This window comes from Perca flavescens, chromosome 17, assembly GCF_004354835.1.
Source record: "Perca flavescens isolate YP-PL-M2 chromosome 17, PFLA_1.0, whole genome shotgun sequence".
NCBI lineage: Eukaryota > Metazoa > Chordata > Actinopteri > Perciformes > Percidae > Perca > Perca flavescens.
In genome coordinates this window covers 23,711,788-23,723,830 of record NC_041347.1, presented here as the reverse complement: position 1 = coordinate 23,723,830, position 12,043 = coordinate 23,711,788, and the positions used below count along the sequence as shown (strand labels likewise).

Below are 12,043 nucleotides of genomic sequence, written 5' to 3'. Positions count from 1 at the left end.
ACTAGTCTGTCTGTTTGCGCTGTGCTGTCAGTCTGTCTGACTGTCTGGCTGATTGCCATTCTCTGCAGTGTAGAGTGAGTCATTCTTAGGACAATAGAGACAGTTTGTAAAGCCACACTGGAGCGTATACTTCCTCCGGATGTGCAAGAGGATGCCATTCATAACAAAGCCTGTACTGTCTGCCTGTCTGCTATTGCCCTGTATATACATGTGAGTTAGAGAAACAGAGGGGATAGAAAGAGGAGTACAGGCAGATGCATGGATAGACAGAGAGGAAAAGGGAGTGTAAATTGCTATAAAAGGGGTGAGTTGTGTTGACAGGCTCTACAGCAGAGGTAGGACAGAGGAGGAGGAGGAGGAGGAGGAGGAGAGGAGAGTAGAAGGGCGACACATCAGACAGTGGTGGCGGCGGTAGCGGCAGCGTCGGCTGGTGATTGATATCAGGGATCTGGCACTGCCACCTGATCCAGCCAGCCAGCCAGCCTCCAGCAACATTGAACTCACTGAACTCACTGAGCCAAGATGGCTGCCTCACTGCACTGCACCCAATGAACCCCACAGCAGTCTAATGTATACACTACAGTATAGCCCATACAGTTCCCATGGATGAAGAGTAGAGAAAAGAGTGTAAAAGAGGGCCGTTGTGCTGCTTCGCATTTCAGCTTGAGGTCTATCATGTGACCATGCCAAGATACATTAAGCGACAGGTTGGGACATATTAATGGATTTTCATAATGCAGACACTTCCTGACTGTCTCCATAGTGAAAAAGCCCCCACTTTGACCAGAATTCTGCATATTATGGATGTGATTTGCAAACAAACAATGTAAAGATATAAGGAGCAAAAGCACAAGATACAGAGGCACAGCAAGACATGCAGAACATTTCAGTCAATAGGTGTAGCAATGTAATTTAATATTGCATCATGTGCAATACAAAATCATGTCAGTATGAATGATACAACAGCACCTTCGAGCCCCCTGAATTTTTACCCACAATGCAATCAATAATTTCCATTGGAGCCTCCTTCTAGTATGTTACAGAGTATATGGCACGGCAGGTTTACATTTGATTATAGTCCTGTGCGAAGGGGTTTTAGAACTCAAACATTTTCTAAACCATTAATTTCTATTAAAGGGCCAAACAGTAAATACAATATGTATGCTTGCACTTACCATATCAATAAATTCAACTGCATAATTAATATTATATATATATATATATATATATATATATATATATATATATATATATATATATATATATATATATAAATATAAATAATAATTTTTATTTCAAAACTTTTAAATTGTGTAAGGAAGAGTATGTGCAACATTCTCTTGACTTCATCTTATATGCGATTGCTTAAATCCTCCTGGGAGACAAAGAATCATTGATCTTAGATTATTTCACAACCCAGTCAGTAACCAGACTCGCTCCACTTTGAAATAGATGTATCTCTTCCGATTAGTAGCTTAGCAGAGAAACACTTCTGGAGGACAGAAAATATGATGTTGTTCTCCCTGTCTCTCTCCTTCCATGTTTCTCAACCTCTCCTCCCTCCTGGCCATCTGTTGTGCTGACTGCTGTGTGGGCTGATGCTGGTGGAGGTAACAGTATCCTCGACTACAGTGGTACTGTGACCTCTGTGGCCTCACATGGGCTGACAGAAGGTAAACTCCTGGCCTGGGCAGAAATTAAGTGGAGTACACTTCACATTCAGATTTTTAAACCATGGAATATTACAGCCTTGTAACTTCTGAGAGCAACATCTGATTTTCACCCCCAGACACAATATTTAACACAAGACAATGTCCGTCTAAGGCTTAATCATTATGAATAGAACAACGTCCATTCCAAACACTGGATATTTTTTTACAAGTCTGTTGCCTTTATACCATACTCTGTGACAGAGTCTAGTACATGTATCTATCCACTGTTCATTATTTCCAAAGATAAAGAAATGATGTTGCCGAATGTACTCCCCATTCTGATTTAATGAAAGGAGGAAGGAAATCATCGCCATGATAGTGAGCAAATGAGTACTGAAAGGCTTGGTCATGTGAGGACATACTGTACTGTACTTTGAAAAGATGTTCCTGAGGTCCGTCTCTCTTTTTTGCAAGATGATGATTGGCTTTGATGGTTTAGTGTCTTATCTCTTAACGATTTTTTACAACACGTGAAACACTTTGTATCTTAAAAGTTAAACTGATTGATTGATTGTGAGGAAAGCCTTCATTCTTTCCATTCTGTGTAATGTCTCCTAATCCTGATGCTGCTGGCTTATTGAAACCAATGCACATACCATAGCCAGTGATCAGCATCCACTGATCCGTGTAAGTTAGTCAGTGAGTCCACAGTGTGTTACATTTTGCTGTACACGTAAGTCATGTTTTACCAATTATTCTAATGGTTAGTGGCATAAAACATGTCACATCAATCAATAAATCAATCAATCAATAAAAAAAGACATTTACAAACATTGAAAAACAACCATCATCACTATCAATTACCCATGCTGGTCAAATTATGGTGAAATAAACTCCCACACTGAGTCGTCACAACTGTGCAGCCATTGGTAGGGCTCACTAACTATTATTTCATTTATCAAATCTACACACATACATTTACACACAGGATTTCTTATTGCTTCCTATCACTATACAATCTCTTTGCAATGGTGGTGTTTGCATGGTGTGCAAGTCTCTGCATACAGCTCTTTTACACCTAAACCATGTCTGGGCTGTATCTTGGGCAAACCGTAAGTCTTGAATAGCCAGACCATCACCATCAGTAGAGCCCATATTAAATGTATGTACAAGTATGTTGCCTTGAGAATGAAATTTACGACAATGTCGATATAAATCTCTGTGGTACATAAAGTTGTCTATATCATAATGACATATAAGATATTTGACCTGACTGCTTACTTTAAGAAAAACCTCTGCGTAAACTTGGACTGGGAACATACAATCCTCTTTACAACTAATTAAATCATTAAATTACTAGGGCTGTCAAAATAACGCGTTAATTTCGATTAATTAATCTGAGAAAAAAATAACGCATTAAAAAAATAACGCAGATTAATCCATTCCATATTGACCTTTTACCCGGAGCCGTTCTAGCCACCATTCAACTGTAAAATGAAGGGGGGAGACGAGAATGTGGTGCCTGGATCATTGATTGGAACATTTACTTGTAGTAATCTTCTTAATCTGGTGCCCCTAATATGTCTGTCTTCTCTCTGATGCTCTGAGACAGACGAAACAGGCAACACAAACACCGCTCCACGGGATGCTAGTTAACACTATACTCGACAGCAGCTAACGTTAGCCTACCGCTAGCTAGTAGCTGGATCAAATACTGTTAACATGCTAACAGCTAACGCTAAACGGTGTGAAGTTTGACTGTGTTTCACTGTAGAGGATTCCAACATCAAGATATAACCATTCTCTTAATACATTCATGGATATAACCATAGATATAGAACATGTGTTCATAACAGTCTGCAGCTGCTGTTGTCGGAAAAACAACACAGACGGTACGTTCAACGAAGCTGGGAAACTACAGCCTCGTGTTGCATTCGTAGTTGCTTGTTAAATGTCCTTTTCCCATCTGGTGGTTGTTTTTGTTGTTCAACAGCAATTTACTAGTGAAATAAGTTATTGTTATAGTTATTACATTATTATTAAATCATTTAATTTTGACCATATGGCCTTAGTAATAAACAAGCTGTTCTTTAATGTCGCCGACTGTTGTTTAGTACCCTTCTTTTTTTTCTTCTTTTTTTTTACTTTCTTAAAAAGTATAGCTTTAGGCACCGTTAATTATGTATGCGATTAATTTCGATTAATTAATCACAGAGTATGTAATTAATTCGATTACATTTTTTAATTGATTGACAGCCCTATAAATTACTCTTCTTTTTTTTAGCAACAAAATTGCATCATTTTGGAGGCATATCCTTAACAGTAAGTAAGGATATAGCAGTAAGGAAATTATGAGATTACCAAAAACACAATCTGTTTTAACAAGCATTTGCCTGCATACAGAAAAAAGAATGGAGAATATATATTACCCTGACTTACCCAATTACTAACATAAAAAGAGTCAGATATATTACTACTCATCTAACCTGCATGATTTAAAAGACAAACAATACACAAGGACTCAGCAGTTTTTACTCTTCTGAAGCTGGTTTTATGAAATAAGTGTTTTAACATTGCTTTATTTAAAAGCCTGAGACACATCTAAGAAGAACATGAACATCCCGCTATTTATGTCTGTTCTCTTCATATTTATTGAATTTGTTTTTCTAAGCTTACACTCATTCAGTCTTTTAGTGTCACCATCTTCTTGTCGCTCAATTCAAAACAAAGCAACGTGCATCATTTGGTGGAAGAGTTAGAAAGTACAGAGCATTCCAGAAAGTCAAAACACAACTAAATGTCATCTTTTTACTACAAAAGGTTGCTCTTTCATTTCAGTAAAAAGCTGTCTAAAGAATAAGACTGCAGTACCATGCTGTATCACGACCTGGGCAGTGAGTCAGCACCCCGACCCTGCTCCTCTCCACACACACAAATACAGACAAAGATTTAGCATACGATGTAGACAAACATTCATATTCCTGACACAAACAAACACCCCCCCTTCCCTATCTCTACCTCTCTCACACACTGACGAACACTGGTAGCGCTGCGTCGTGACTGGGGGCGATGTGTTCCTCTTAATATGCACAGACGACTGTCTGAGGATCACACTGGCATGCTGGCACACATAGACAGAGATCCTCCCCTCTACTTCAGCCATACAGAGTGTGTGCTGTATGTGTAACACACAATAAGAGAAAGCATCCACTCAATGTAGTAAGGAGCACTCGGTTGTCCAACATGTTCTTCTGCTTTGCCAGAGTGGAGCCTACATTACCCAGAAGCCTGCTGTCTGTATTTATCCATGTCCCTTCCTGTTCAACAGTTTGTGTTACACATTCCTAGACACCATCACATAGTCAGGGGGGTGATGCTCATTGGCCTAAAAGTCTGGAAATCCCCCTTGTTCTATCCCTGAGACTCTCTCACTAAAACACAGAGAGACATTCCCATACATTTGTGCCTGGGGGAATCAGCACCAGCAGGCACAAGACCCCATGAAATTGTGGTTTTGGGGGCAATGATTAGTATGTCAGAAAGAAAATACAAAGTCCAACAGTGCCCTTAGGCTCGATAATATACTCCCAAACAAACGCGTGCAAGGACAGCTGTGGACACCATGAACCAGTAGTTCTATTTATACCATCCGCTTTGAAGAAGCATGCATTCCACTACGCTACCACCTGTAGCGGAGTGGCTGCGCGGACACATCCGGTCAAGGCAGCGCAGTCACAACAAATTGGCGGTACACGGACGTCGGCACGGAGCCTATGCGTACACCCTCTGATGGACAGTACAATTTCGGCTTTACAGTCATCACAGAGCTACTTCGTATCAGTTTTCCACTTTTTCTGGTTCAGTTTGACCCTGCTACAAATTACTTTTCACCTGTTGCAGCAACCACTCACTGGACATTAAGCAGTGAGTTTCTGAGAACAGGAAAGTACTATCTTTGCTACATGTTCTTCAACTTTTACCAGTTTTTTATTTAACCATTTCCCATTTATTTGGTTGTAAACAGGATGTGCTGTCAGTGCCCTCCTCAGCTCCACCCCAACCAACCCCTCAACCCCATGTCATATGACTCTCAGTGTCACCATTCAGAGCCTAAAAAACAACTATAATACCTCAGAGAGACAGAACTAACTTGATTTTACAGAGTAGTAGACACGCTGGCCTGACAGAACACTGCATCAGAAGTGTAACTACGGGCCTAGTAGATGTTATTAACTGCACACACACTTGTGCGTGACAAATACATGTACATACCCATGCACACACTCTTTTTCAGAAACAACCTGACTGAAGCACATAGAGGCTTAGTAAACAAACAGCCAGCCAAGCTTATAATAAAGAGACACATCCCTGTGGGGGAAAACACACACACGTATATACTAGTACACTACATAATCAGACATCCATGTATCACACTCAATCGCAAACACTCACATCCTCCCACCGGCACATGTGGACATGCGGCCAGGCCCTCAGTCTAGACAAGAGGCAGAGAAGAAGAGAAGAGAAAACAGAGGTAGAGAGGAGAGGAGGGGAGTAGAAGGAGAGAGGTACTAGATGTACTTACCCCGTTTCTGGAGCCATCCCTCTCTAACGATGGTGACATCGCTCATGGTTCCTTCACGCAGAGTCTGATGCCGCTACACGCCTGCTCCACAGAGAGAGAGAGGGAGGAGGGGAGGAGAGGAGGAGAGGAGAGAAAGAGGGAGAGGAGGAGGAGAGGAGGAGGGGGGGGCCGGCTCTCCCAGCCTCCGCGTCACTCTCCCTCCCTTCCTTTCCCGTTCACCCTCTCGTTCGCGCAGTCTCCCTCTCAGACACACACACACAAACACGCAGTGTGTGTGTGTGTGCACGCGTGTGTCGTTTTGCTTCCTGTTGTGGCTTATCTCCCTGCCTCCCTCCCTTCTTCTTCTTCTTCTTCTCCCCCTCCTCCTCCACCTCCTCCTCTCTCGTTCCCTCTCCAGACCTTCCTCCTTACCAGCAGTGACTCAGCCTGGAAGGAAGTGAAAGGAGAAAAAAAAAGAAAGAAAAAAGAAGGCATGGATTTATTTTTCTCTTCCTCTGCTGCTCCCTCTCTCCCTCCAAAACCCTTTCATACAATCTGACAAGACAAACAACTATTGTGAGAGCAAATGCTTCCTCCACTCTCCCCCACCCGATCATACACCCAGTTCCTCTTTCTATCACTAAAACTCTCCCTGATAAACAGGATGAATTATTTCACAACTCTAGATGAAGCAATAACTGACCTTGATTGCCAAACAAATGCTCCTGAGCTCTGTCTCTCATTCATTCATAGATCTTTTTGTGAGCAGGGTGTGCGGTGTGCAAAAAGCCAATCTACTTTTCTGCGCTCGCTGTAATTCTGCACGTCAAATTATTTTGTGTGCTTGTGTAGGCTGGTTTGTCTATATGTGGGAGGTGGGAGAGCTGTAGACACTTGGAGGGACTGCAGCGTCATAAGTAACAAAGGCTCAAGAGACGCACACTCGCACAACCGAGTAGGTGACACAGGTTTTTTTTTTTTATGTTGAGGCAGCAGTATAACGACCAATCTAAAACCAGACGAACACATGCAGACTAGAACACATCTTGGTCACAAGGGCTGCTACAATGCTTTCACTTAGTTTACCTACCATTTACATACCTTTTACAGTATGGTATCAGTTCCTCAAATGTCTGTCTCTTTTTCATATGCTTAGTTGGAAAAAGGATGGGCATGATTACTCAGTATTAATAAGAAGTATAAGGGTGGAGTTGTCACTGAAAACTGTTTGATTTCAGTTAAGTTGAAGTCTACGACGATGCCAGAATTAACACCAAATGGAACACAGACCATCAATTGTGTTTCTTTGCTGTTTGCTTTTTAATTAACTAACTTTGCTGTTTTATATGATTAATAATTGAATATATTTGGGCTTTAAACTGCTGGTTGGACACAACAATTTATATGAAGACATCTTGGGCTCTGGGAAATTGTTATGGGCATTTTTACAATGACATTTTTAGACTAAGTTTTAAGTAATGACCAATATAGTGTATATCTGAAATATCTAAACTAGTACTAATCATGTCGATATCAAAAAGTATCGTAAGCTCCCATCAGATTCTCAATATTGCTTATTCAGAGTTCCTGATTTAAATCAAAAGTTACACAGACTTTGAGACTGTTTTTCTTATACAGCTGCTTGTGTTTAGACCAAAGTTAATATATGCGAACCTTTTGGTTTAATGAAAAAAAAAAAAAAAAAAAAAACAGTGTTGTATAAGGTTAAAAAAATAATTAAAAGGATTGTTGCTCTATTGATACCGAAACTTACTAGCATTGATTTAGAAAAAAATGTAAATGATACAAAGCCCCAGTAATTACATCCAAGGGGATCGAATCCTTTTTAGGCACTGTACAGTTCTGCATTCAGCTTTAAGACTACAGTGTAATTCAATGAAGCTTCAGTTAGCTTTAACCTTAATCTGGACAAGCATGTCAAGAGGAGAGGAGACAAGAGGAAACAAGAAGAGAAGAGAGGAGCAGAATGTCCAGACAGCATGTATTAAGAGAACCCAGACAGTGGCAACCCCTTGTCACCAGGGCAGCTGTTGCTATGGAGATATCCACTGCCATGATGAACCAACCATGCCAGGGGAAGCACCTGCCAGACAACATTTATTTCATGATATTTCATTCCAGAGGCAACAACAGTGAACAAAAAACAAAACAAAAAAATGACAAGGAAAGGGAAATAGTGAGAAAAGAAACTCAGAATCACAGGAAATAGAGACAGAAACCGAGGGCAGGGACCGGACAGTAAGCTACCGCACCATTAATCAATCTAGATGTATCAAGCAACACTGCAAGGCAATAAGGGAAGGCAAGTAGAACAAAAACTAAAACAATCAAAACACAGCTCGGACACATTATGTGTGTATGACCAAAACTTTTTTTAGATTTACAAGCTATTGTTACACTTCTAACACTCACCCTTGGTCTCTGCTAATATCACAGTGGTAAAAAGAAACAAAACATTGAGTAGCCTAATGGCTAAAACTATAAGCTATTTTCCTTATCCTTAAAGACCACGCCGGAGGTTTACGTGTTTTAAATCTCAACAGCTTTCTAAATTTATATTTATTACTAAATATTAATATAACGTTGACATGCAGTAAATAGAGCAGAATAAGTATTGATTGTGGTGGTTTATTACAAATACTGTACAGAGAGGTAGCCTAGAAATCTAGACGCACCCTAGCGTCAGCAAATGTAATTTGCAGCCAGGGTCAGTCTAGCAACTCTCCGTTGGCTTGGAGCTGGAAAAACCAAATTCTGGTCAGGCCAATCACATCATGTATAGAGTCGGTGGACAGGCTTAACATAAGGACAGCTTTTCGAATCGGCTTTGGCCGCGACTCTGGAAGACTTGGAGTTAAGCACTGATGTCATTCTTAAAAAAGGAAAATGTGTTCGGAGTTTTGCCGACCGGATACGGCAAAAGTTTCATCTATCATCTAGCGTTGATCTAGTTGGCTATGAGTGCAGAGGGAATTTGAAAGACAACCGTTTATCGCGCCCCTCGGATTGAGCCCTGCCAATGGTGAGTTCCCAGACCCAACATCTTGATGTGGGTCTGGTTTGTCAGGCTAACAGAGTTACAGTAGAATATTCATAAAGGTTTGGGTTCCTTCCTCCCACCCTCCTGTCAGGACAGCACACATCATCACCTCACCTTACCTTACCCCAATCATACCTCATACAAAGCCTGACTGACATCAGAGGTCACAATCTTCTTCCGAAAATGTAAGCCAACTTTTTGGCAGGACCTCAAATCTTACACTCTAACACAGGATGTGTCAGCCATTCATCGTGTTTTTTAATTGTTCATCTAACGCACGTCTGACGGAACAAACACTTCTATTTTAATCAATATAGCTGACAACACAGGTAAGTGCTTGTGTTTTACAAGCACTTCAAACGCTTAGGATTCAAATCTAATTTCTGCAGTCTTATGCATATAAATACAGTGATTAAGTTTTGGGCTGTGAGCGCTGGTTAAATGCAGGTGACCACACTACAGTTGCTGAAAGCATTCAATACTGATGGAGAACAGAAGCTGCTGCTGCTGAAATGCTGCTTTCACTACGTAGAGTAGAGCTGAAACAATTTGATACACAACCATACAAGATGCAGTCACGAAACTGTACATGTGTATAGTTGAGATTAAAATGAACACTGAGTTCGAATATGGGTGTGGTCCAAGGACACCGGAATTAAGGGGATAGGAAGTTAAAAAAGGGGCCATTGGCCCCCCATTTATGCCCTTGGCCCGATTTGCCGTTGTGGCTGGTATGATCTCATTGCAAGATGGTCTATAGTTCTCAATTTTTTAACATTTTATAGACTAAACTATTCACTGAGAAAATAATCAGCAGATTCATTAATATTGAAAATAACTGTTAATCGCAGCCCTATGTAAAGAAAGTGTATTTTAGACGTGTATAAGAGGAAAATAAAACCGATATGTTTATATGACAAAATATGTCTTCGGTATGCAACATGGCCAATTAAAAACATTGGTTTTGTAAACATGTGAAACATCATGTATGGCTGGGTATCATTTGAAATCTTTTGATTATTTTTCTTTGATACCTTACGTTTTTTTTTTTTACAAATCCTTTTCCATTTAAAAGAGGATCTTACTTGTTCAAAGAACAAGTAAGATTAAGAAACTGACCAAACAGTTGATGCCAACAGTTTTAAATACTCAGTCAGTGGTATAGAAACATTTCATTTAATGCAGCAACAGCATCGCAAACACTATCCCCATGATTACCATCAGCATCAAAGATATCCTTCTCTGCCATGAGTGTGACATACCCTATTAATCACAGTGGCCACTTGTGCAGTCACATATCAAGCCAGGCCCTAAGCTGCTGTCTCTCTATACTACAGCTATTAAAATCAACATGATATACAGCAGCCTCAAACATTAGGAATGTAATTTTAGGGTGTCTATTTAGCTGATGGGATAAATGTGAACATATAAATGTTGTTCATTAAACCGATACCCTGCTACTGAGGAACACCATGAATGATGATGCACTGCATCATCTACGTCATGGTATTAGATGGCTGTCAAAAAGATGCATGTTGCATGCATTGACATTATATAAGGTTGCATGCTGCAGCCATAGACTGTAAATAGCAAAAAAACAACAACTATCAACTTCCGCTCAGCAAAACTGACGTTACCTTTTTCCGAGACATGAACGCAGACTGTGCAACTCCGAAACCGTAAATGTTAGCTAGCACTTAAGCATCATTCCTACGTCTCCGTCAAATCCGGTAACGCCCCCACCTTGCAAACGTTATCACGACATAAACACATTATCAAGCTATCTTTAGCGGGGTTTCTGTTGTGTTCACTGTCACAAAAGAGAGGCTAGCTAACAGCGTTACCTGTAGCGGCGGCAGGTGCTGTGGTATTCCCGTGCACCTGCTGTTCATAAACCGCAGGGGTTATTTTTTTTTCATCCCTTCTTAATGAGTAACGGAACTGCAAGGTAAACCGTCAGAGTGCTAGCAAGTCAACCGTCCTTTGTCAACGTTACGAGCCTGGCAGAAATAATAAAACTACACATCACACGGATTTTCAAAAAGGCAATGAAAGCTACCGTTAACCGCAGCCAACGGACGTTGCACTGTTGACTTTCAGGAAAACTCGTGACGTCACCCGGAGAAACGGCAACCCCCTTTTCTCTCATGCACAGCCGCGCGCGCGCACACACACACACACGCACACACACACAAACACACACACACCCTACCGTGTCACCTCGTCCTCCCGTTTTTGGTACTAACGGATTCAGCTCGGCGTGTGGTTCTCCTCTCTCATCACCTCATCCAACATACCGTGTATCTGTAGACCGTCTAATAAGCCAACCATCGCGAGAATTAGCTGGTGTTAAAGCTGTTTATCTGAGCCAGACGGACTGGTTCTGGTTCTGGTTCTCTTAATACATCCATGGTCCCAGACAGTACAACAGTCATGTGTCCAGTAGTGGTCCAGAGGGGGTGGTGATACGTTTCTGAGTAGCCTATTTCCTTCTCATGCCACTTTCTACTTCTATTGCACTACATTATAGACGAAAATATTGCTACTTTTTACTACAGTTATTTGACAGCTTTAGGCTTACAAACAGATTTTTGTTTACAAAACATAGCTTATAAAATATGATGTTTTGTTATCAATTAAGCTACGCAATAGTATATACAAGTTACAGCTGAAACAATTAGTCGATTCACGAAAATGTAATTAGCAACTATTTTGATCAAGCACAGGTGTCCGGGACATATTATTAGTGACACCGTGTCACTAATA

At 40.8% G+C, this 12,043-nt stretch overlaps 1 protein-coding gene across 5 annotated transcripts in view; it reads right to left on the bottom strand.

Annotated features, from left to right (window-relative positions):
• Window positions 1-11,684, bottom strand: part of akt3a (v-akt murine thymoma viral oncogene homolog 3a) — a 69,273-nt gene extending 57,589 nt beyond the window's left edge. The window contains exons 1-3 of one of the 5 annotated variants that reach the window (XM_028604220.1): window positions 11,122-11,377; window positions 10,915-11,020; window positions 6,238-6,663 (exon numbers count right to left, since the gene is read on the bottom strand). In XM_028604220.1, coding sequence (XP_028460021.1) covers window positions 6,238-6,283 — 46 coding nt within the window. In that variant the 5' untranslated portion in view covers window positions 6,284-6,663; window positions 10,915-11,020; window positions 11,122-11,377. Of the gene's footprint in view, window positions 1-6,237; window positions 6,664-6,919; window positions 7,027-10,914; window positions 11,021-11,121; window positions 11,419-11,489 lie in introns of those variants that run through there. The other 4 variants (XM_028604221.1, XM_028604222.1, XM_028604219.1 and 1 more) reach the window with 4 other exon arrangements.
• Between the last annotated feature and the right edge of the window lie 359 nt (window positions 11,685-12,043).